General features: G+C 38.2%; 1 protein-coding gene across 1 annotated transcript in view; it reads left to right on the top strand.

The window, feature by feature from the left end:
• Positions 1–21,497, top strand: part of clcn4 (chloride channel, voltage-sensitive 4) — a 33,037-nt gene extending 11,540 nt beyond the window's left edge. Inside the window, 8 exon segments of the mRNA NM_001126598.1 lie at positions 2,156–2,278; positions 4,392–4,598; positions 4,680–4,760; positions 5,446–5,991; positions 11,428–11,614; positions 12,862–13,260; positions 19,848–20,064; positions 21,209–21,497. Coding sequence (NP_001120070.1) covers positions 2,156–2,278; positions 4,392–4,598; positions 4,680–4,760; positions 5,446–5,991; positions 11,428–11,614; positions 12,862–13,260; positions 19,848–20,064; positions 21,209–21,299 — 1,851 coding nt within the window. The 3' untranslated portion in view covers positions 21,300–21,497.
• The last annotated feature ends 5,261 nt before the right edge of the window (positions 21,498–26,758 follow it).

Genomic DNA, 26,758 nt, shown 5'->3' with positions numbered 1-26,758 from the left:
CATTTAGAATGCGTGACTGATTGCTGCAGATTAACCTGACAGCCCCACAGACGCTCTCACATTATGCTAGCCAGCTATTCTGTCACTCTGGGAGTTATTAGCAGATGAAATAGCAAAAGTTCTTCTGTACCGGGTGCAGGCTATTACACACTGATACCTTGCATAAAATGAAAGCAAGCCTTGTCAAGAACCAACATACCCTGCAGTTAAATGATGGAGCTGTATGACACTGGACAGATAAGTCAAATGGGATTATTGTGAATTTCGACAGTGAGATCCGCATTCTTTAGTGATTTGCACCTTTCTTTTTAAACCGAAATAATGATTGGATATCTTTACGATATGTAAAATCCGTATTTCCCAGAGCTGACAGTTTTGCCTAGATTTACTTAATCTCAGGAAGGCTAATAGCCTAGTTTATATCAAAATCTGCCAGTGGCAAATAAAGACCTTGCACACTAAAGAGAACCAAAGGTGTTATTGCAGTTATAAAAAACCTTTTAAGATTATTGTTTAACAACAATTCAACATTCATATGATATGTACACAATATCCCCCAAAGGATCAAACATATACATACCAACCAGCAATATACAGCAAAAAAGGTGAAGGCAGATACTCTGGATAAGAGAATTACCCCAGTGTTTCAGCTTTAATGCCTTTGTCCAGAGTGAAGAGTGAAGGTAGATGCCTTCACCTTTTTTGCTGTATATTGCTGGGTTGTATGTATATGTTGGATCCTTTGGGGGATATTGTGTACATATCATATAAATGTTATCAAATTATTCAAGTAAGGAATTCATTGCACTTTGTACATTGTACTTTGTGCATATAAAAAAAAAGCTGAACTGAACTGTTGAATTGTCGTTACAAAATAATCTTATATAAAACTTTTTAACTGCAATATGTATGGCTTTCTTTAGTGACTGTGCAAGGTCTTTGCGTGGGTTTGTGTCTATTGAGGGGAGTGTGTGACCTTAGCACCAGAATTCATTTTATGTTGGTAAAATTGTTTAAGTAGAAGTATTTCTTAGTTTAGAGTGCCCTCCATTATCTCAATTTTTATACATACTAGTTGCACCTACCTTGTAGGACAAGACACAAGGTGCATCACAGAAAGGCCATATACTTGATTGCATCAAAATGTGTAACATTTTTCACTTGCTGATATGTTCTCCTACTGATGTTAATGATGCCCCATGTTGCCACAACTAGTGTCGTATCTGCAACAGTGACACAATTTTTGGTTAGAATGCTGGCATAGAAACATGAGATAGATTGTGCTTTGCCGTATGTGGTGCTTTTGTGAATAAATCCAAACTTTCTTCTACAAAACCTAGGTGTTTTTTGGGCTTGTGATTACTCTTTTGAGCTTTATAGCAAATGTGGAAAATTTGACAGGGCATTTTTTTGGCTTAGGCAAAATAAGGAAGGAAGTGAAAAGTATTGCTTTTTCTGATATAACCGCAGTGGTGTGACTATAGAAGAAGCAGACCCTGCAGTTGTGGGGGCAGGGAGACAGGGGGGACCAGCCTGAACTGCAGGGGCCACTTCCCCTATAATATGGAAATTCCCCCTGCCCTTTCTAATGTAACAGCAGTGGCGTAACTATAGAGGAAGCAGACCATGTAGTAGTGTGGGGCCCAGCCCGGACTACAAGGGCTGCTTTCTTTATATTATAGAAATCCCCCTTCCCCAGGTTCTTTCCTACCTGAGAGCAGGCAGTGAGTGAGAGACACAAGTGGGCAGGAGGTTGGGGAGGGGGGAGAGCTGGTCACACTGGGTTGTGAGGGCCCGGCACCACATAGTTAGGCTTCTGTGTAACAGTCGAGCTTTCTGAAATAAAAAGTCTAGGTGATCTGGGCAAGAGTAACTTTTTATCTGAACTTTATTTGTGTAGCGGAGATGCATGGCTATAAGTAAGCTCTAATATGGCTATATGTAAGCAGAGCGCTCTTTACATCATGTATCAATCAATTTTTGTATGTATATTTACACCCTTATATTGTATAGCACTGCAGAATATTTTGGCACATTATGAATATGGGTAAGTTATAATAAAGATATTAATATTAAAAATAATTCTTCTTGTTTTTTCTAAAATATGTCTATGTTCTACTGAATATTTCAATGTTTCAATATTTTACTGTTTTAGGGCGCCAGTGCCTATATTCTCAATTATTTCCTATACATTATGTGGGCATTATCATTTGCCTTCTTGGCAGTTTCCTTGGTCAGAGTCTTTGCTCCTTACGCCTGTGGATCTGGAATACCAGAGGTAGGAATTTATATTTATAATGCATGCAGTGTATTATTTATCTTATTTTGCCTCATATTCTGCAAAATAAAATGTCCAGTCAAAAACAATTGCGGTTGATAAAGGGCACAGTATACTGTTAGACTGCACAGGGCCAAAGTGTAGATTTATGTGCATTACACTAAAATAACCCTGGAGATAAGAGCATGTGTGCAGATATAAATTACTGTGAGAGGTGAATGTTTAAAAAGAGATGTTGCCAGTAGAAGAAACCTACACCATCTCCCTCTGGCACCCCATCCTGTCACACTAGTCAGACTGAATAAAAATACAGCATTTGTTATGGCCTAGTTAGGGCCTGCTTTTTGTCATAAGAAGTTATTTCAGGTCTGAAAAGATAAATACTTCTGACAACTACTATGGACATTCTGAAAATGATTTCACATTTAGTCTATGCAGAACATAGAAAAGCGTAGGTGTTGCTTTTACAAGCGTTCAAATGATTTATCAAATATAAAATACTACATAGTCTCTGATTTGAACTATTGCTGTAATTCATTACAACCTATCAGAAGTGTTCTTTGATCAGTTTACTGCAGGTCGAATAATGACAGGAGATCTTTGGCTTGTTGCACTGGGTCATGTTTTCCCAGTAGAAGTAAATCAGCTCCATTGACTTTATCTTGATAAATCTCTTCCACTAACTCTTCCCTATCAAAATATATAAATGTGATTTAATGTAAGCAATCATTTATTAGGGGATGAATAATTGCCTTCCACTATTTCAAAACTCTTCCCTGGAATTTTGAGAACTGTAGCTAAAACTCTACTAAACTCTCCACTATTGTCCCTAAAAGTTTGGCACAATATAACTAATATAAGGTGGACAAATATCTGAATCATTTTGGATTTTAAAATAGTATTTTATTTAGATATATTTATGGTGGCTTTAGATATTGTAATCAAAATGACAAGTGTAAGTTTACCTTCATCATTCATACATTAATAGTCTTTTCAAGTAGGATCATTTGCACATTTCATACTCATACTATATTTATACATCTTGCCCCATTTGCTTACAGAAATGACAGTGCTTCATTAGATTAGATTAGATACTGTACATGTTTAACCACCTGGTATGAAGAAAACTGACCTATAGCACTATTATTATCAGTTTATTATTAGTAGTATGTTATATAATCATAATTGACATCAGTCCTTATCACACTGACACCACTATGGTGAAAGTTATCAGAAGCCAATGAACCTGTCTGTATGTGTGGGGTGTGGAAACAAGAGTAGAGAGGGAACCCAAATGGGCTGAACATTCTATATTCAATTCTATGCAGTCAAATGCAGTACGCCAGAGTTGCAAGGCAGAAATGCATATTACTGCATGATTGCTTTAAAAGTGGTTTAATTTATACATATATAAAACCAAGCATTGGATTTCTCAAAGACACCACAAAGAGTGCTGTTTCCTTATTTTGATAAATTGTTAAAAGGTGTACATAGATAACAGATAAAATATATTGCACTTGAAAAGGTGCCCATCTAAAATCCAGTCCTGTTCAATCTGTTGGGCTTATTTATATGTTTTCATCAGTTTAAGCTTGTATATCAATAGTAAATGATCATTTCTTTTTGGGTTTGGTTCTTAAAGTGTGCCCTTAAAGCTGGTTGTACAAAAGTAAGTACATGAAAAACTGGATCACACACACATGGTCAAAATTCTAAGATCTGGAGGTAATAGATAGAACCTAAACCATGCCCCTGGGAATTATAATGAAACTGTTATTGTATTGACTCTGTTATGTTTGCTAACTGTTTTGTCATTTTATCTATATGTACAGAATCTGACTTGACTTTATGCTACATGATCTTTGCCATTGACTATAATAGCTACAGTATTACACCTTGAGGAAATAAACATTGTATGTTAAATAATGCTGTCAAAACCAAATAAAAATTTAAGTTACGAAAAAAAAATTCTAAGATCTGGAACAATAGCTAAACAATTATCTAAGACCAATATAGTTGATGAAAGGATCAGACAGTCAGCTTGCTTTGTGTAAAACTCTACTGGTATCTTGTAAAATGTAATGCTTTTTCATATTTTTGTTCTTCCTTACAGATAAAAACTATTCTCAGTGGATTTATAATAAGGGGATACTTAGGAAAATGGACCCTTTTGATAAAAACAGTAACATTGGTACTGGTAGTGTCGTCAGGCCTAAGCCTTGGGAAAGAAGGACCTTCTGTTCATGTGGCATGTTGCTGTGGCAACTTATTCAGCAGTCTGTTTTCCAAATACAGCAAGAATGAGGGAAAGAGAAGAGAAGTAAGCTGAATTAAGGAATTTCCAAAATCATTTTTCATCTTGCAAGATGTTTTGCTTAGTACATTGTGGTTTGTCTTACAGGTGCTCTCAGCGGCTGCTGCTGTAGGAGTCTCTGTTGCCTTTGGGGCTCCCATTGGCGGTGTTCTTTTCAGTCTTGAAGAGGTACAAGAATGTTATTGTTTAAAATGTTGAATTTGCCTGTGGTGACTTTGCTGGGGGCTCACATATAAATATGATTATAAAATCAATATCCCCCTTTAATAAATACTTATCATTGGGCTAAAAGAAAGTAGAACATTTTTTTCTTATTTAGGCAGAGCACTAAATGAAGAAGTATTACAGTGTTATGCCATGTAATAGGCAAACATTTGGCATGTTGCATTGAAAGGAAAATTTTGGGGGTGATTTAACAACTTTCAATTCATCAACATTTAGATTTGAATTTTTGCCTCCATTTGAATTTCTTGGATTTTTTTGGTTTGCTTTCCAGCATTCCTAATATAATAGTTCTCACACCACACCCCTTAAAGATGTATTACCCTGTGCCATATTTGTGCCTGTGTGGATGTGTGCCTGTTTGTCTTACACTTATGCCCATATCTCTCATTTTTACAAATACCCATTGAGCATGTATATGGATGGATAGAACTGCAAAGCAAGAGAACACATCAGGAAGGTTAGGGTTGATAATAGGATTGTTAATTTTATAATTTGCAGCAGTGAGTGATAAATAACAAACATCAGCTTTAAGCAGTGCTCAAAAAATTTGATTTATACAGTTATGACAGAAAAGGCAAATGTTTGGTCTTCTTTATAACAACATAATTGTCTGTTTTTTTATTCACAGGTTAGTTATTACTTTCCACTGAAAACACTTTGGCGTTCATTTTTTGCTGCCTTGGTGGCCGCATTTACTCTGCGATCAATCAACCCATTTGGAAATAGCCGTCTGGTTCTGTTTTATGTTGAATATCATACTCCTTGGTACATGGCTGAACTTTTTCCATTCATCCTCCTTGGTGTCTTCGGGGGTCTGTGGGGGACACTTTTTATTCGCTGTAATATTGCTTGGTGCAGGAGGCGTAAAACCACTAAGCTTGGAAAATACCCAGTGTTGGAAGTTATTGTGGTCACTGCAATCACAGCTTTATTAGCCTACCCAAACCCATATACCAGAAGAAGTACAAGTGAACTCATATCAGAGCTGTTCAATGACTGTGGGGCACTGGAATCTTCCCAACTCTGCGATTACATCAATGATCCCAACATGACCAGACCCGTAGATGATATTCCAGACCGTCAGGCTGGTGCAGGTGTTTATACGGCAATGTGGCAACTAGCCCTGGCTCTAATTTTTAAAATTATTATTACAATATTTACATTTGGCATGAAGGTAAGATCAACTTTTAATAAAAGTAATAGTATTACATGTTAATAGTTATAGTATTGCTTTCTATGGAAAGAAAAGGAAAGGTGTATGTGAGTGTGTGGAATGGGCCATTGCAACAAAAATGGACATTCAGGCACTTAAGGATTCCACAAGGGCCATGAAAATAAAAGCAAAAATGTATTTATTTAACGCTACATTAAAATAGTCAGCATCTCCATTTTCTCTTAACATTTCGTGCCCTAGGGGCACTTAGTCATAGGCTAACTCCATACAGCAGGAAGAAGGTATTTATGGAAACAAGAATATGAAAAAAGTCTTTTGGTACAGGCATCCTGTAGATTTAACCTATGACTAAGTGCCTCTAGGGCACAAAATGCGTAGGGCAAATGGAGATGCTGATTATTTTAATGTAGCTTCAAATAAAGAATTTTTTACTTTAATTTTCACAGTCCTGGTGGAATCCTTGTACCTGAATGCCCATTTTTTTATCTGTTTATGGATTACCTCTCCCTTTGCTGAGGGTCTGGGGTAAGTACTGTGACTTGGTGAGTGCAATTACATTTGGTTTCCTGTGTCCCCTTTCTTTGGCTATATGAAGTGTCTATTGATTTCCCAGCCATTCACAGAATGAGTTTAACTCAATTTATCTACATACTCTTGCAAGTACAATTTATATACTTACTTCACATGCTCTTAATTAACTGTGACAACATTCAAGTAAAGTGCACTATTTAAACCTTTATTCCAAGTGAGGTCATCATACCCCACCGCTAATAAAAAAATGAAAAGAAAGATTTTTACTTGCAAGACAGTCAGTCCTGGTGTCCCTCATTCTTACATATTTTACGGTTTGTAGTAAAGTGTACGAAAGGCATAAGCAATGCATATAGGACAAATATAATCTAAAAGGTTTGTGGTTCTGTTGCACTAGTCCTGTATGAGAGCATGTGACCTTTAAACTGTTCTACTTTTTCTTTTCAATTGTGGAATGTTCACTATTTTAATCATCTGTTTTCCCCTGTCTCCTTATTTTCATGCTTTGTTTAGTTGTTATTCATTCTTTGCTTAGTTATTGTGTAAATTGCCCACATTTCCTTTAAGCTCAGGGGGATTTCATTAGTTGTGGAGCTATCTAGGGGGCTTCTTTTTAACTTGCCATTTCCCCGAGGAATAGCTGTGTCCTGTTAGAGCAGAAAATGCTTAATTCTTATGAATGTGAATTCATATCAGAGATCTAATAAAAACCAGCATGGTTTCATTCTTCCAAGTGCAAATTTCATAAGACAGTCCTGATTTGTAGAGGGATATCACACTGTGCATGTAAACTGCATATTTAGACCTGAATTACAAATACCTGCCTATAATATTACTTTTCCACATTTTCTAATCTTATGTGCAACCATTTGGTGTGTAACTAGCTGACTATTGACCAACCAGTAGGGTAGACCATATATATTCAGTATGAGCATAAAATGTCACGCAGTCTAGATAGAATAGATCAGTGCTGTCCAACTGGCGGCCCCCTCTGTGTGGCCCCCCACCTGTCTGGCTGCTTTGATGGCTTACTCTTGTGTAAGCTCTAAATGGTATCAGTACTGTGATTAACTGCCCCCCCTGCATGGTTCTCACCTCAGATTCAGGCTGTAATCCCTCTGTATTGTTTAAACATGTAATCCCCTGTGTTGTTCACACCTTTTAATCTCTGCATTGTTCACCCCCTGTAGTGTTCACACCTCAGGCTCAGGCTGTAATCACCCATATTGTTCCCGTGTTCACACCTCAGGAGCAGTAGAAACCCACAAATAATCCCTGCACACTACAAAAAGAACATATACTGAGGTGGTACTTCGATTAAAAAGTTTTTTAATATATAGTTATTGTGCAGACTGTAGGAGCAGTGCCAGCATTGTGTCACTGTAGGCTGCCTGTGTGTGCCATACACACAGGCATCATAGGGCAAGCAGAGTATGGCACATACAGGCAGCATAGGGCAGGCAGAGTATGGGACACACAAGCAGGGTAGGGAAGGCAGAGTATGGCACATACAGGCAGCATAGGGCAGGCAGAGTATGGCACACACAAGCAGGGTAGGGAAGGCAGAGTATGGCACACACAGGCAAAGTATGGCACAAACCAGCCAAGAATGGCAAACACAGTGAAAGTATGGCACATGCAGGCAGGGAAGGCAGAGTATGGCACACACAGGCAGGGTAGGGCTGGCAGAGTATGGCACACACAGGCCAAGTATGGCACAAACCAGCCAAGAATGGCACACACAGTGAAAGCATGGCACACAGGCAGGGTAGGGAAGGCAGAGTATGGCACACACAGGCAGGGTAGGGCAGGCAGAGTATGGCACACACAGACAGGGTAGGGCAGGCAGAGTATGGCACACACAGGCAGGGTAGTGAAGGCAGAGTATGGCACACACAGGCAGGGTAGGGCAGGCAGAGTATGGCAGGTTTTTGCTGTACTACAACCATTAATATGGGTATGGTCATGTGATAACATGGGTGTGGTTTCAAGTGGGTGCGGTTTCAAAAAGGGGAGTGGTCAAAACTGGCTTCCATTATCGGCCCTCCACCACGTAGGTCGGAAAAATTCCGGCCCTCGGTACAACAGAAGTTGGACAGCACTGGAATAGATAGTATGCTTGTATTGCAGATGGGAAACTTTGCAGGAGGCTAGCCGCTAGGGGAATGTAGATGGGGATGGAGTTCATATAGAACTTTATTGCTTTTTAAGCTAGCATGCCCAACACAAATATGAATTACTGCAAGAAAAGCCTTGAACAGTAAGTCAACGTTGTATAGATCTCATAAATAACTACATGGAGGGTATAAAAAGATGATACTAAAAAACCTTTTTATAAGCAAAATCCCAATCCCTTGTCATAGCAGGACTTCTGTTTTTTTCATTATTATTAATATATGTTATTTGGGTTATTCAGAATACTATACAGAAAACTCATCATGGTTTTTATATACTTAACCCACACAAATTACATTAAAGTTGATATATTTTTAATAGCTATCCAATTCATAGCAGGGCTGCCATTTTTAAATTATTATTAATATATTTTATTTGGGAATTCAGAATATTATACAGAAAACTCATCATGGTTTATATATACTTGAATCACACAAATTACATTAAAGTTGATATATCCTTAATAGATATTCAACTCTACATATACTGTATGCTGAAGGAAAGATATTGTAGCCAGGCACTCCCTTCATAGCGATCTCCCTGGACAGATCCAACAGTAATGACAGAAAAGTGGGGGGACATGGTGACTAAGGCAGTAAAATAGCCCAACATGCCTTTGATTTCCCTGAGCACCGCAATGTGACTGACAAGCTGTCAGTCAGGAACTCTCTGGGACTGATTGGAGTACAGTGCAGTTATAGCCATAGGGTTCATAGCAGTCTGATATGTTTGTTTTGAAGGGGAAAAGCAAGGGTCTGTTTTAAAGAAGAAACACCAAATAAAGCCAGCACTGGTAATTTGTAGCCCAAAAAAGCAGCAGTGGTGTTGTTAGGTGTTTCCCATTCAAGTAAAAGGGTGGCAGGCAATTCTCTTCTGGCTCAAACACACTGGCACAGAGAGGCGTGCCATTACCTGAGCCTATGATTAAGTGCTGGTTAAGCATGAAACGCGTCAGGCTTTGTACATGGGGTTTATTTTAATGGAGTGTAAGTTTATAATTTTTAACTTTTGGATTGGTGCAAAATTATATTTGCTAGTTGTTCCCCTCTTTGGCCACTAGAGGGTTTAATTTGCACCTATATAGCTTGGATCCATATTAATGATAATGACTATTCCATATTTTGGCTCTTGAAATGAGTTAGGTGTGCAATTATTTAAAGGGCCTTTTTATTCTTTATTCGCCAAATCCTTCTTCCCAATATGTTTGTTGTCCTTCAGGAATTTGCAGGTTTTATTGTGTTTTTTTTAATATCAGATTATATCAGATAATAGAAACTAGAACTTCTGAATTCTGCAGATGTGGGATATCTGAAAGGTGAAAGTGCTGCCCTAGTTGGCCCCCAGCTGATGTGGAATTTTAATATATTTTTTTGAAACATAACCAGAGTCCAGGGCCCAAATGATATCTCATTACACCCCTGGATTGACTTTTCATACTGTACCTGCTGTAATGTGTTAGCCCTGTCCTAGTCGTCTGCATTTTTTAAAACCATGAATATGACCACATATGGATATGTTTTTTTCTTAAAAATAAGAACTGTGTGGGCAACACTGACTAATTACAATTAAGCTTTATGGTTTATAGTACATTTAAGCAAACATAAATGGACACATGAATTGGCTCCAACTAAAGGCTATCTTATATACATATAATATTGGTGAATGTTTTACTGTTTGCCAGAGACATATCAATCATTTAGCTGTTTAAGAGAGATCTATGACAAGTGTGGTTTTCAGTGACAAGTAATACTCCTATAAAGATAGATATGATTTGCAGAGCATGTTAAAGCATCTCATTTGGGACTTGGTATCTGGGTTAATTGTGTTTGATCTATCATTTAAAATGCTAGCTTGTCATCACTCAGGGGAGCGTAGCATTGTAATACACCAGGCAAATCCTTGCATTTAGTATTGGACAGTAAAAAGGCATCAAGCTGAATATCATGTAACTGCTGCAACAACTAAAAATAAAAAAAGCAATAAATAATTTCTATATCACATTTGATTACCAATTATAGCTTGATTGCCTACATATCCAATGAATAAGAAATAATTAGAAAAATAATTATTGTTGTATAATTAAATAAAAGTAAATGTATTATTAAATTTTTGTTGGATAATTTAATAAAGGTAACCCATGACAACCAATTAGATCTTTGCTTCCAAACACCAGAAAATGTGGCATGGGTCACCAAGAGCCAGTCTGAAAACTAAGTTTACCTTCCATATAACCTGCAGCAGGGCACTAGTGTATATAAGCTGAAAATAAGCAGAATGGAATGACACGCAAAGGCTAATAAAAATCTACCTTAACTTTGTAGCCCAACATGCTTTTCTTTACTCCTTGTGGCTAGTGCAGATGTTTACTTTCTCTTCTCACTAGGTCACTTGAGGTACTCTTATTAAGTCTCATGAGGAAACATTGGATTCCATTGTATTCTGAATATCAGAAAACTACCCTAAGATAAACTACTACCTACTGATTGTAACAGTTACTTTAAAATTGTATATTAATCTTACTTGTTTAGGAATAACAACGTCTAAAGCACTTGGTTTATTGCCCCATGTGTGTCTCAGATTACCATTTCTATTTTTCTCTTTAATGTCAGGTACACTGCTACTTATGAAAAGAAAATGTATTGTATTTTGCATACTTGGTAGAAATTGTATGCTTTAGAAGGAATTATCCAGCTTTAGAAATATTTACTTTATTTCTCTTCTGCTTTCTAGATACCTTCTGGGCTGTTTATTCCCAGCATAGCAGTGGGGGCCATAGCTGGCCGGATTGTTGGAGTTGGTGTAGAGCAGCTGGCCTACCATCACCATGACTGGATCATTTTTAGGAACTGGTGCAGACCCGGAGCAGACTGTGTGACTCCTGGGCTCTACGCTATGGTGGGGGCAGCAGCCTGTCTAGGTACTGTGAAGAACTTGGCTCTCCTCACTTTGCAGTGTTCTATACATGTGTCCTTGCAGAATGTGTAAACAAACACCGACAGTGTATAAGTACTGGACTTGTCTTTTGTCTGCCTATAGTTTCCCACAGCCAATTCAAAGTAACAATTTTTTATCCTATAAAGCTCAGCTTCTGTTATGTTAAGGTGGCTATAGAATACAGCAAAGTCCTTTCCAATCTACTTCTTAGTCTGTAAAAGCAGAGGGATATAAAATGACTTGCCTGCATGGCAACTGGACAATATTATACTGATAATATCATATCAAGTGTCTCTGGGGTACATCTACTAAATCTGCACAAAGACACCAAAAAGTCTACAAATTACAACATACACACTAATATATTTCATCAGTTGGGGTGGGCAGTGGCAGACAGAAGAACAGGTCTGATTTTGAGAGTAATATTGCATCTCTGAAATTACTGTGCTCTCCTGGGAACTACAAAGTCTTGTGGTTTAATTACATGAATAAAGCGAAGGGGCACAGGCTTATGATAAAGGCATTCACTGTTTGTTGATTAAGACTGGCTTTGTTGACACACCAAATAGATTTTACTGGCTACTATGAATTACTTTCTAAGGTTAATTTAAAAAGGTCCTTAATGTTTTATAAAAATATCTTTTACAACCCCCCTACTAGAGGTAATAGTTATAAAATTGGTTATATTTAATGGAAGAACTTATGTCCTCCTTAAATTTGCAGCTACATGGTTTTTCTGGATCCAATATATAGAAATCACCATGAGATTCCCCGAACTATGATCTTGGTTTAAATTTAAAGTTCCTATCTTCAGTGGCGATGCTACAGCTGCTTCCGTATGAGGCAGCAGCCCCGATACCGCCCCCTCTCTCCTGCTACACTCTTACAACGATAGCATCGGCTACTGCAGAGAGCGACCAAGGGTGGCAAAAACCCCCTTTGGTAAATTTAAGAGACAAATTTTCATTTTTTAAAACAAAAATTTAGCTCTGCTAGTGGTTTGGTGTTTTTCCAAATTTTTGGTGTAGGTTTCCGTATTTAGCTAAAAAAAACTGTGGTTTCCATGTGTCCCTAAATAGTTTGGAAGTCTGTTTTGCCCCCAGGCCATAGGTTTTATATTTTCTTTTCTTTTCACCCACTACAACAATGTATATTTGTCTGTTTGACATTTCTACTAGAGTTCATTTAACCCACTTGTTATAACAGCTTTTGGCCTTTTTTTCCAAACAGGAGGCGTTACAAGAATGACAGTTTCCCTGGTAGTTATAATGTTTGAATTGACTGGTGGCCTAGAATACATTGTGCCATTGATGGCAGCAGCTGTGACCAGCAAATGGGTTGCAGATGCATTTGGAAAAGAAGGAATTTATGAGGCACACATTCATTTAAATGGTTATCCATTCCTGGATGTCAAGGATGAGTTCACCCACAGAACACTTGCAATGGATGTAATGAGGCCTCGCCGAGGGGAACCCTCGCTCTCTGTTCTTACCCAGGACAGTATGACAGTAGAGGATGTGGAGACTTTAATCAAAGACACAGATTACAACGGATTTCCTGTTGTGGTGTCCAGAGATTCTGAGCGTTTAATTGGCTTTGCTCAACGAAGAGAGCTTATCATTGCAATCAGTAAGTCTGATTATGGCTTTACCTTTGTGGATCTTTCTAAGTCATTTTTTGAAGTGTGTTTATGTCTCAAACCTATTGTCTGAGATTACTGTGATGACACAAGTTGAAGGTTTGCACGTCATGACATATAAATATTTAACAGCAGTATTTCCTGTATATAAGTAACTACACACATATTGTTTGATTACGTTCTTCTTGTGTCCATATGGGTTTGCTTCCACACATTCAGGCAGATTATTGGGTTTTTAAGGAAACTGTATCTAGTGAATTGAGTGATAAAACACTTACCATAGATGGTAAAATATATAGAATAGTAATAATCAAGTCCGGATTGAGATTAAAAATAGGCCTGTGCAGGGTGTTGCTGTGCTATCCACAGGGAAGGAGGAGGCATATGGATTTAAGGGTATGTCTTAAAGAAGCAGGAAAGTCATTTTGGCATTTTACTGCCAATAGATTCGCCACATTAGTGCCACCTAGAACAATATATTTATTCTGCAGAAAGCATTGCCATACCTGAGTAAAGAGCTTTCTCCATTTGCTTAAGATGGCTCAGATCACACATTCCCAAGGGTGGGGGTGTGGGGTTCTTAGCATTCTTATATGAGGAACAGGAGAATGGAGAGAGGAGAGAACTGCCCTCTGGCCACTGGAATGAAGGATTTTTCTGAGAGAGAAAGTCAGACACCCGAACAACACGTTGACAAAAAAAGATACAAGAAATCCTGTGCTTATTTTGTGGGTATAGTCTTCGCTTGTGATAACATGGGTGTGGTTTTAAAAAGAGGAGTGGTCAAAACTGGCTTCCATTATCAACCCTTGGTACCACAAAAGTTGGACAGCACTGATTTAGAATATATATTTATATGTACAGGGTAGGCTGGTTGTGCATCTCTGTATGTATAGAAATTATATCAAATCCAGGGTTGCATTGGTTTCAGCACAAACTGACTAATGTCAAACCTCAGAAATTAAAGGAACAAGGTATCTGCATTAAGTAATGCACCTATTTAAAGGCAGTTGGTGACATTTCCTCACAGCTCCAAAGGATGCATTTTTTTGAGAGCAAGTATTTCTAAATTACTGATATTTAGCAACAGGGGCACTTCTACAATGAGGCAAGGTGAGATCTGTGCCTCAGGCGGCAGCAACCCACAGGTTACCATGGGTGGCAAAAAGCCACTCCTGGTACTTTATGCAGGCCCGGATTTGTGGCGAGGCCACAAAGGCCCGGGCCTAGGGCGGCAAAAATGTAGGGGCGGCATGCGCACCCTGCACGGCGGCGGGGAGGGGGGGTACGGGGAGAGAGAGGTTTGTTTGTGCATGCGCGCGCAGGGAAGGGGGGGGGGCGCGAATGGGGGGTGGCGCCCAGATTTGAAATCCGGCGCTGACTTTATGTGCTGAATTTCCAGTTTTAATAGACTAGAAATTCAGTTCTTCTAGTGCAGAGAGTGCTATTGCTCTTTTGGACTTTTTTGTATTAATCCATCAGGTTCTAAAGGGGTGACCTGGCTACCTTTAATTATGCATTTGTAGTAAAATTCTGCAGGGGTAATGTCAAATATTTGAAGCCTCACATTAGGAAAAATACAAAGCTTTTTCTTTTATTGACCTAGCATAACTTTACTGATACTGAAAAGTAGGCCTTTCAATGGAATGCCTTTGGATTGACCCACAGGTTGGAATGCTTGAGTAAAAAGTGAAGAGCTATATGCAAAGAGTGATATTAATTTGCAGGACATTATCACAAAACATTTAATGCCTTAAAGACAAGCTAAAAAATAACCACTGAAAATCACATGGTAGAAGAAGGGCTTAAGGTGCATGGGGAACCCATACTACTCATGGGCTACATAAGATAACCTTGTGCATTGACAGCTTCCCTTTACATAGTAACATAGTAACATAGTAACATAGTAACATAGTAAGTTGGGTTGAAAAAAGACATACGTCCATCAAGTTCAACCATAATGCCTATACCTAGCCTGCCTAACTACAAGTTGATCCAGAGGAAGGCAAAAAACCCCATCTGAAGCCTCTCTAATTTGCCTCAGAGGGGAAAAAATTCCTTCCTGACTCCAAGATGGCAATCGGACCAGTCCCTGTATCAACTTGTACTAAGAGCTATCTCCCATAACCGTGTATTCCCTCACTTGCTAAGAATCCATCCAGCCCCTTCTTAAAGCTATATAATGTATCAGCCAGTACGACTGATTCGGGGAGGGAATTCCACAACTTCACAGCTCTCACTGTAAAAAATCCTTTCCGAATATTTAAATGGAACCTCCCTTCTTCTAAACGGAGTGGGTGCCCTCGTGTCCGTTGGAAGGACCTACTGGTAAATAAAACATTAGAGAGGTTATTATATGATCCCCTTATATATTTATACATAGTTATCATGTCACCTCTTAAGCGCCTCTTCTCCAGTGTAAACAGACCCAACTTGGCCAGTCTTTCTTCATAACCGAGACTTTCCATACCCTTTACCAGCTTAGTTGCCCTTCTCTGGACCCTCTCTAGCTCAATAATGTCCCGTTTGAGCACTGGAGACCAAAACTGAACAGCATATTCTAGATGGGGCCTTACCAGTGCTCTGTAAAGGGGAAGAATAACCCCCTCCTCCCGTGAATCTATACCCCTTTTAATACAGCTCAGAACCTTGTTTGCCCTTGCAGCTGCTGCCTGGCATTGCTTGCTACAGCCAAGTTTATTATCTACAAGGACTCCAAGATCCTTCTCCATTATGGATTTGCCTAGTGCAGTCCCATTAAGGTTATACGGGGCTTGCATATTTTTACATCCCAGGTGCATGACCTTACATTTATCCACATTAAATCTCATCTGCCACTTAGCTGCCCAGATTGCCAGTTGGTCAAGATCCTGCTGCAGGGATGTCACATCCTGGATAGAATTGACTGGTCTGCAGAGTTTTGTGTCATCTGCAAACACTGATACATTACTCATAATACCCTCCCCTAAGTCATTTATGAACAAATTAAACAAAAGTGGACCCAGTACAGAACCCTGAGGGACCCCACTGAGAACCTTACTCCAAGTAGAGAATGTGCCATTAACAACCACCCTCTGTACCCGATCCTGTAGCCAGTTTTCTATCCATGTGCAAACGACTTCACTAAGACCAATAGACCTTAGCTTAGAAAGCAGTCGTTTGTGGGGAACGGTATCAAATGCTTTGGCAAAATCCAAATAGATTATATCTACTGCATCCCCACTGTCCAGCTTCTTACTTACCTCATCATAAAAAGCAATTAAATTGGTCTGACATGACCTGTCCTTCATAAAGCCATGCTGATTACTGCTCATAATGCCATTCTCCACTACATAATTTTGAATGTGATCCCTTAACAAGCCTTCAAATAACTTGCCCACCACGGATGTCAAACTTACAGGCCTATAATTGCCAGGCTGAGATCTTATTCCCTTTTTAAATATGGGAGTGACATTCGCCTTCTTCCAATCACTAGGTACCATACCTGATGAAAGAGAGTCTGAGAATATCAGAAACAAGGGCCACTGCAATTCTGCCCCTAGCTCTCTCAGTACCCGAGGGTGTATTCCATCTGGCCCAGGTGCCTTGTTTACATTTATCGTGTGTAACCCTTTAAGCACCATATCCTGTGCCAACCACTGTGTAGTTGGAGCTGAGGCAACAGTGAAGCTATTGGGTGAGACTTGGCCCACTGGCTCCTCTACTGTATACACAGAAGAAAAGAACTGGTTAAGCACATCTGCCTTTTCTGTATCCGCTGTAACCATATTGTTATTATAACTCAATGGGGCCTTTAGTTAAACTTTAAGTACAATTTGGGTATTTATGGCTATGACTGCTCCTTTTTAAAAAAATAAATCTAAAAAAAGAGTGAAATTGAAAACAGGAAAAGGTTTGACTGTAATGTTTAGATCTACAACATCAAAGGATGTAAACTATGCACTTGGCAAAGTATCCCTTCCCACTTCTCACAGACTTGAACAAATGGGCTCTTAATGAATCATGGTCTGTGGCCCCAGATTTAAAAACCATATCAATGCAGAGACATTGCTGTGGACATGATAACCTTAAGTACATTTACAAGGCATGTTTATATCTCTAAAAACTCTTGTGGTTCAGCTAAGCTATTGCCTGTGGGATTTGGTTTGCGCTGATGGCTTTTGTAGGCATGGAAATGAGGTAAGGAGAAAATAAAAAAGCTGCTGCTTTCTTTCTGTAAAAGTGGATTTCACAAGAGGAAGCTTGAACCCCCATTTGTTTTCCCAAATAAATGTAGCTATTGCTTTTTAATATGCTATAAATTCCAATTAAGTTAGAAAGTTGTAGATAGAAAATGGCAGGTCTCTGTTCATCATAAAGATACCCTGCTGTATTTATAAGTCCCACTGTGTAACAGTCAGCTGCAAGTTAGGGTTGGCCATGTTCTACATGAATACATGTGATAATGTTGCAACTGCATGGTGCCTAACAGGGGAACTTGTTTTGCATTTTTATTCATACATTTTGGGTTATTCACTCATATGACTGTTGGGCATGGACAGTTCACCTTGACCTTATGTTTGCTTCATTAAGCACAGAGCATTTTCTTATTGCTTGCTTGCTCGCCTGCTTTTGAGTAGTTGTATCTGTAAATGTCTTGTGTAAGGGCCTACAAGTAAGATCTTTGCCCTGTAGATGGGTTACAATGTGGTGGTGGTCATTAAATAATTGGTGTATAGACTGCAAATTCTATTAACAATGCACTTGCATTTCCAGAGGAATGAATAATGCCAGTCTTGAACACACAATGAAGACTAAATCCTACAATCTGTCTTGAGTTAATAAATGTAATAAAATGCATTAAATCCGTATGTATTTAATTCATCAATTTGTGTGAACATGAACCTGGTTTTCATTAATCATTGGCTTCCATGCAAAACAATTTGTTAGACACATTTTCAGTTAAATAAATTTGAGAGTGCAACAAAGAGCTCATATAAAAAAGGCTGTATTTTAAGTAGAAGTTGCCTTTAAGGGACATTCAAAGCCTACATTTTCCTACGATGTATATCAGTTGGGCACATCTCCCCCCACACAAATGGCATCATTAGTACTGCATATATCCAATACATTCGCCAGCACCATTACATTTTCCTATAACAAATAGCAGCTTTTACGTGGGGGTAAAACATCAGGAGTGGCAGGTAAATTTTGTTAGTGTGGGGTTTGCATGTCTTTTAAAGATTTCACAGGGTATGTCTGTATACTAAAAGGATTGGCATGGGACTTTTGATCGCCACCCTAGCCAATAAAGAGTGACTGATTAATAAAAATTGCTCTCTGAAGAATATATGGTAGTTGTTTATTTTTAAATTATGTTTATGCTACTTGATCCATAAATTATTATTCATTCACAAGAAAAGATTCCAAGCATCTGCAGGCAGAAAATGGTTTAAAATCTTATTTAATTTTTGATGGGGTAATTATCTGTACTGCACAATACCTATTCCTTTCAGCTTTTTATGTCCTCTATAGCTCCTGTTAAGTGTCACGGTTAAACCAACATCCTAGGTTTTTGGATGTGCAGCCAGATTCTCAGGGCCTTTAGTTCAGAATAACATTAGCTCCGGTATATGTATTTTTGGATGTTCTTATTGAAATTGCACAGAGCAGCACCCTAATGGTTGCCCATTTGGATTGTGTTAAGTTGTGGTTCAGGTGGTTACAAGAGGAAGCAGTTATGGTTTGTGACCACACTGATTGATAGCTCACAGTACATTTAGTTCTATGCCTCATGCCACAGTCTTATACAGTCTTATACACCTCAGCAACTGTTCATGCCCCTAAATCCACCCAGTGCATGATCCATCTTGCCTTTGCCTTTTTAAGCAGGCCACATTCCTTTTGCCATTAGGACTGCCCCTTAACTGGAATTACTGGGAAGTAAGCCTCACAACACAATATGATTCAAAACGCTGTGATTATATTACAAGACTTAATTATACAGTTCATTGCTTTTATTGTCGGTGTTAACCTGTATTATTCAATGTATTGTTCTCAGAATATAGATAAATAATAATAATAATATATGTAGAGACATTCAGCAAGTTTATTTAAATGCCGAAATTATTAGTTGAATCGAGATATTGCTGTATAGTTGATATTCTTTAAAAATCTTATTTGATATCTGCTAGTTTTCATCTTGAACATCTGCCGCATTTCTAATATGTGACTCAAAAGCTGAAAAAGGGCCAATCTTCATGCCTTGTCAAGCACATCTATCACAAGCTAGCATCAAATGCTAAACTGACTCTCTTTAATACTCTTTTAAATAGCAATATATTATTCACTTCAGCTACAGCTTAATAAACTTCTGCGATGCTATGTTTTTTTGGCAGGGGTTCTTACCTTGATCATTTAAAGCTTCCTTTGCTTTTTTTTGAAAAGGCGAATGTTTTATTCCCTCAGCTTTATAGAATTATAACAAAAGAAAAGTAGACTTTATTCAGTTAACAATATGCTTACCTGTCCCCATGTAGTTGCTTGTTTAATGAATACTATTTATAATATGTCTTTTATTGCCTGTTTTGGTTTTCAGAGAATGCTAGGCAACGCCAAGATGGGGTAGTGAGCAATTCTATTATATATTTCACTGAAGATCCTCCAGAGCTTCCTGCTAACAGCCCACATCCACTCAAACTTCGTCGAATCCTTAACCTAAGTCCCTTCACTGTCACTGACCACACACCTATGGAAACAGTAGTAGATATCTTCAGAAAGCTTGGGCTAAGGCAATGCCTTGTTACTCGCAGTGGGTAAGTACCCACACCTTTATCAGAACACCCTCCCTAAGGTTAGCAGCAAAGGGCTTCTCATGATCCCTATGAAATGTATTCCTATGGCAGTTTACAAAACCACCTAAACTGGTCATCTTTAAACATATTTTTATTTGCTGTGCTTCCAACGATTATGTTCAGTACCTATTACAATTATAACATAAAGCAAGGGAATTGTTTATTTGTATAGCTTAGTGGGTTACTAGTGACTATTAATACCCTAACTAGGTGGCAATGGGCCTTGGACATACTCTGTGGTCATAATTATTAATTGTACCTACCAAACACTGTTACCATGTAATGTTAAAGTAATTACAGTATAATGTACTGTTGCCCTGCATTGGTATACCTGGTGTGTTTGCCAGGTAACCAAGCTGCTGTGTAGCTATGGGGGCAGCCATTCAATGAGAAAAGGCACAGGTAACGTAGCAGATAACAGATAAAACCCCATTATATTCTACAGAGCTTATCTGTTATCTGCTATGTAACCTGTGCCTTTTCTCCCTTTTTCCAGCTTTAATGGCTGCCCCGATGGCTACACAGCAGCTTATTTCAGCTTATTTATATAAATTATAGTAGAGTTTCTGTAGCCAACACACCAATTTTTACCAGTGCAGGGCAGCAGCACATTATATTCTAATTACTTTAAAACACTTTCATTTTTTGGTGTTACTGTTCCTTTAAGTAAGCCTTCATGCTATCTATGTAAAGGTGTTGCCTCTGGTAATATGCAAACTCAGCAGGCTTCATTAACTGACAGCAGGATTTGAAAAAACAAGAACATCAGCACAGTTTGCCATTGCTTTTTGCCAGTAATCCATTAGCTGTTCTTAAAAAGTTACTTCTTTCAGGAAACACAAACTATGCATTAGTACTAACATGAAGTCTGCCAATGCTTTGGTTTAATGAAGGGCTTAATGAATGGTTTAATATCAGTGGTTTAATGAATCAAGTCATTTCACCACTTCATCTGATTTGTTTACAATAATATATACAACTGAAGAAGTATTTAACTTTTACTCACTTTATAGTATGTGTAGAATGAATTTACTTGACTATATAGAATATACTTGATTTAATAGAATTAAATATTGTGGGCTGACAACTTCCCTTTTTCTTGCAGGAGACTTTTGGGTATTATAACGAAAAAAGATGTTTTAAGGCACATGGCTCAAATGGCTAATCAAGACCCTGAATCCATTATGTTCAACTAGGATTGCAAGAATATTGCAAAGCGAATAGTATTGAGAGGAAGTTCTTTAAAGGCCTCCACCCTGTGTCCTTCACTTGACATACACTAATGAGGAATCATTGTTGATCAACTGAGGCAAGCAATAGAAGGGCGAATGTATGAGAAGCTGCTGGGTTTGTTTACATGCCTAGAGATTCAGGCATAATACATTGGAAAAAAAGTTGAAAAGAGAACTATAATTTCAAATAAACATTCTAAAACTGAGCAGATTAATTCTTACACAATAATGTATTTGTTCTCTGGAACGTTATGATACTTAAAGTTTATGTCCCGATTTAATCACAATGTACAATGCATGTTTTGAGTCAAATGTGCATTCCGGAGATGAAGTGTCTCTGCAACAAGTAATCAGTTTGAGTTTGTTAATTCCCCTCCTGCTGGATAGCATATGTTTTACCTACAGAAATATTTGCTCTGATCATCCTGCTTCATTTATTCCTATGCTCATTATTGAGATGTCCATGTACAGATGTGCAGTGTGAATGATGTACAAATGTTTGAATGTTTCGGTAAATCTGTATATTTAAAATCTTAAAGTGATACTGTCTTTAGACTAAAGAGCTTCTTTTGGGATATTTATATCAGTGGCATCTCTAGCTTTAGGAAGATATGTCACATGACCCAAATTTGGTAGCTAGTTGCCCAGGGGTCATTGAGCAGAGGGGAAGATAGAAAAACAAGAGGTATTTGAAGAGCTGGAAAGTATCTTGTGGCAGCTGGAGACAAAAGCAGGAAGCAGAGAAAGGGAAGAAAGACCCATGGGTCAGGAGAAAAAATATTGTGATGGGGTAAAGGAGGGAAACAGCAGAAGGGAAAAAAAGTAAAGAAGTCAATGGCACAGAAGGAAATAAAGAGAAAAGAAAGATAAAATGTAGTGAAGCGAAACAGAGGATAGAACAACAATATACTAATAATGGTGAGAGGGGAGGTGCACCCAGTCTGTTAATGTATGTTAAACAGTATATGGCTGTGGGCCTGTGCCCTTGAGTATCATAGGAATGCACCAATTCTAGATCAAAGAGCACTCCAACAAGGACAAATACTGTTTGTAGGGAGTCACAGAGGGAATATGATCCAAGCTGCAGTTATATATAGGTACAATTATTGTTTATTATATGTGGTCTGAAAAAAAGATTTTGCACAGTCCTAAAAAACTTTGCTCCTTAATTAGGCACATGGTCCACGAGGAGATTAGTTATCTGTTGTTAAGTTTGGCTACTGCAGGCATCTAGTCTCCCTCGAAAGTTACACGTAGTTGCCTCCAGAGAGATTTGTCGCCTGCGGTAGCAGAGATTTACTAATCTCTCCGTTGGACATTAGCCTAGGTTAAATGGAAACTTGAGTAGAAGAATGGGTGGTGTGGGTGTTAGCCAAAATGCCGTTTGCTTTATTTTCCTGTTATCTAACACGCTAAATGTGTTATATTATAACAGTAGGTATTGACATACCCCTTTCACTGTATATCACCTATAGGCTAAAGTCAAACTGCTCCCACATTGCCAAATAATGCTGAGTGCTTCCTTGGTTTTTACCAAGGTCAGGGTTATGCTCACACACTTTCAGCAAAGAAAACCTCTGATTTTGTATTAAACACTGGTCACTATTATATCCTTTTAGGTTCTGCAAGCTTTATCTTACACATTTGATGTAGGCACTGTCATCCATAGTAAGGTTATTTTGTGAATATGTGGAAGCATTGCATTTCAAAGGATAAGCATAAAATCTAGGATTTTTTTTCTTGCATATCAATATTAGTTACACATAGCTGAGAAGGAAAGTACAGGTATGGGATCCCTAAATTCAGAACCCTATTATCTAGGAAGCTCTACAGAAAGCCATCTCCCATTTTGAGCAGATAATTTTAATTTTTTTCGCTGTAATAATAAAACAGTAGCTTGTACTTGATCTCAACTAAGCTGCATGAATCCATATTGGTGGCAAAATAACACTATTGGGTTTCTATTATTTTTGAATGCTTTTTATCAGAATTAAGTAAAGGTCCCAAGCATTCTGGATAATAGATCCTATACCTGTACATTATTATTATTTATACTGATACCAATCATTTGTTTATGTAGCAATGCCTCATATTGCTTTATATGCATGAACATTAGCATTTGATAACATTCATTTTTGTTTCTACTGCTGTAAATACAATAAGGGGAAATATGAAACATCACTTTCTTTGTTTCTTTATAAAATAAATCAATGCAAATGGATATTTGTTGAAGGCCATGTTAATACTGACACATTATATAGAATGAAAATGTTTGGAATCTATTTTTTAAATAAAGATAATATATGGGTTAAAAAAATCATTTTTTAGACTCAGATTCTTTATAACTGTTACTGATTGTTGCACTATTTTAGTTTTGAGGGGAATTTACTTATAATAATATATAAAATATATAATTTTGCTCTTTTTCAGACTGCAACATTTGCACTCTGAGGGGAATGTACAACTTTTACAGCCCCTTGGACTTCCACATTTTGCTGCGTTATAACCTGGAATTAGAATGGATTTTATTATACAAAGTAATATTTGGGGCGTAAGGTAATTGGGACTCCCATGTACCAATTCAGGAGATGTGTTAGCTACCCCAGTCCTCCAACATCTTACCTGGAGTTGTATATCAGTAGTTATGAAAGCAGAGTTGTTTGTACATTGAGTACATTTATCACCACTGTGATCACCAAAGAGAAGATTATTTTTCATTGGAATTTAACATTTAGTGCTCTGGCACACGGGGAGATTAGTTGCCCGCGACAAATCTCCCTGTTCGCGGACGACTAATCTCCCCGAAATGCCATCCCACCGGCGAAAATGTAAATCGCCGGTGGGATGGCATAGGCAGCGCGATTTCCCTGAAATCGCGGAAGTTGCCTCGAGAGGAAACTTCTGAGATTTCAGGGAAATCGCACCGCCTTGTATGCCATCCCACGATTTATTTTTGCCGGTGGGATGGCATTTCAGGGAGATTAGTCGCCTGCGAACAGGGAGATTTGTTGCGGGTGACTAATCTCCCCGTGTGCCAGAGCCCTTAAGGATAACAGTTTCTGTCAGAAGGTTTATATTCAGTGCTTCTGTCTTTGCATGAATAATATGGAATCGATCACCTTTCCAAAACATATTTCGTGTTATATCAATTAGGAAGTGAAGGTAGTGGAATAAGGAGCATCATCTAATGGGTAAACAAACTAAATCTATTATCTTTTGTGATAAAATAATAAATGTCCTAAGTTTGCCCGCATTTAGTTACCCATAAATAGCAACCACTGTTTATTTGAAAGCATAGGCATTATAGCGTGTATTAAAAAGCCCCACACAGTTTACAAAGTGCAAAAAAATGCTGCTATGCTGCTATATATCAGCTATTTTTTCACAGTTTGTCCACTTCATGGGGCATTGTACAAATAGCCACAAGCACAGGGAACTGCGGACTGCTGTTCGAATCTATTGTTGCCTGCATATTGCTCTGGCCCATTGGAGCAATAAATCTCTGCAGTGACAGACACTGCATATCTCCCCATGTGCCATTACCCTTAAAAATTATTGATGAAGAAATGTTATATTTGCAATCTGTTTATGACAGCAGTTTATTACATTTTGTCTGACTGTTCTACGTGAGCAGAGGGTATACATTTTTTGTCACACGTTTCTATATCAGTAAAGTATAACAAAATATGCACTTAAAAATGCTTTATATGCTTTAAAATCTTTTACAAATTGCACTCATAGCTGGCATTCAGGAATCTTTCTGACTTCACCATAGAAATGTGTGTATGTAGGCATGCAGGGCTCCAGGGCATCTGTTTGTGATTCTGATATTTTGGTCAGTCGGAGCTGTGGTGGTTTGTGCTCATAAACACGGGTCAAACAAGGGCCAATGCTGTTGACATGCACAAAGGATGAAAAGCAATGTGAAAAAAGCTGAGCGTGCCGCTCAAAATAAATCATTTTCACATATACTGGATGGCAGAAAATATTTCAACAAATATGAAATATACATACCCTTGAGAGTAAAGCAATAAACATGTAGACACACCAGCTATATATATCCAGTAAATGTAAAAGAGTTTTGGTTTTTTTTAAGAAGAAATCATGTTTTATTGCTATAGGTGCTGGTGTCTGCAGTAAACATTTATCTGTTGTTTAAATGGCTACTCAGTCTCTTGTGTTCATTGCAAATGGCTCACATTTATTATATTGTCAGAAAAAACAAAAATATATTAAAAAAAATGCTTTAAATAATAAAAACTAGTGAATGTGTGTGCTAAGTCAGTGTTACATGACTCTGATTCTGTTTTACTTGCACTAAATTGCTAAATTACAGCACAGGGAACTGAAATAAATCAGTTATTGTACCTGCTTAAAGGAACACCAAAAAATGAAAGTGTATCAAAGTACTTCATATATTTTTTGCAATTGCCCTGCACTGGTAAAGGCTGTGTGTTTGCTTCAGAAACACTACTATAGTTTATATAAACAAAGCCGCTGTGTAGCCATGGGGGCAGCCATTCAACTTGGAAAAAAGGAGAAAAGGCACAGGTTACATAGCAAATAACGGAAAAGCTGCATAGATTCCCATAGTATTCTACAGAGTTTATCTGTTATCTGCTATGTAACCGGTGCCTTTTCTCCTTTTTTCCAGCTTGAATGGCTGCCCCTATGGCTACACAGCAGAGTATTTATATAAACTATAGTATTGTGTCTGAAGCAAACACACAACTTTTACCAGTGCAGGGCAACAGTACATTATATTTGAATTTTTTTAAAACATTTAAATTTTTTGGTGTTATTGTTCCTTTAAGATCCACTGTCTTGGCGACGTGACAAAATAAGCTGATCATCTCCCAATATGCCCATCTATTGAGGGTGATATCGGTCTAATTTGATTGTTCAGTCCTAGGGCCAAACTATATAATTACAGTGATGGGTATAGGAGTGTTAGACTGAGGACCACATCAGTGAGCCACTGAGGTTCTCGAACCAAAGGGAAAATCAAATCTGCTCAGCCAGATCAAAATCAAATCAAATCTGCTTGGCCAGATATCGGTCAGGGAACCCCTTCAGTGCTTCCTATACACGGGCAGATAAGCTGCCGGATCGCTCTGAAGGACTTGAATCAACAGCTTAAATCTGTTCATGTATGGCCTCCTTAAGTCTTCCAAGGATTTGTCAGGTAAGGTTCAGGTAAGCTACACCTCAATTCCAGTCACGCACAGACATGGACTTAATCTACCCAGGCTGCTTCCCACTCAGCCTTCGGCTTCTTTTAGGGGCTTTTCCACCTAAATCAAAAACACTGGGAAATGGTACTGTCGTTACATATTTTAAATATAAGAATAAACATATTCCTGCGTAATGTTACTGGGTGCCCAGGTTATCACTTATAAACAAACCAACAGCATCACAATGTC

This window comes from Xenopus tropicalis, chromosome 2 (assembly GCF_000004195.4).
Source record: "Xenopus tropicalis strain Nigerian chromosome 2, UCB_Xtro_10.0, whole genome shotgun sequence".
Taxonomy (NCBI): Eukaryota; Metazoa; Chordata; class Amphibia; order Anura; family Pipidae; genus Xenopus; species Xenopus tropicalis.
The sequence above is the reverse complement of the archived record's forward strand: the minus strand, read 5'-3'. Positions and strand labels throughout refer to the sequence as shown.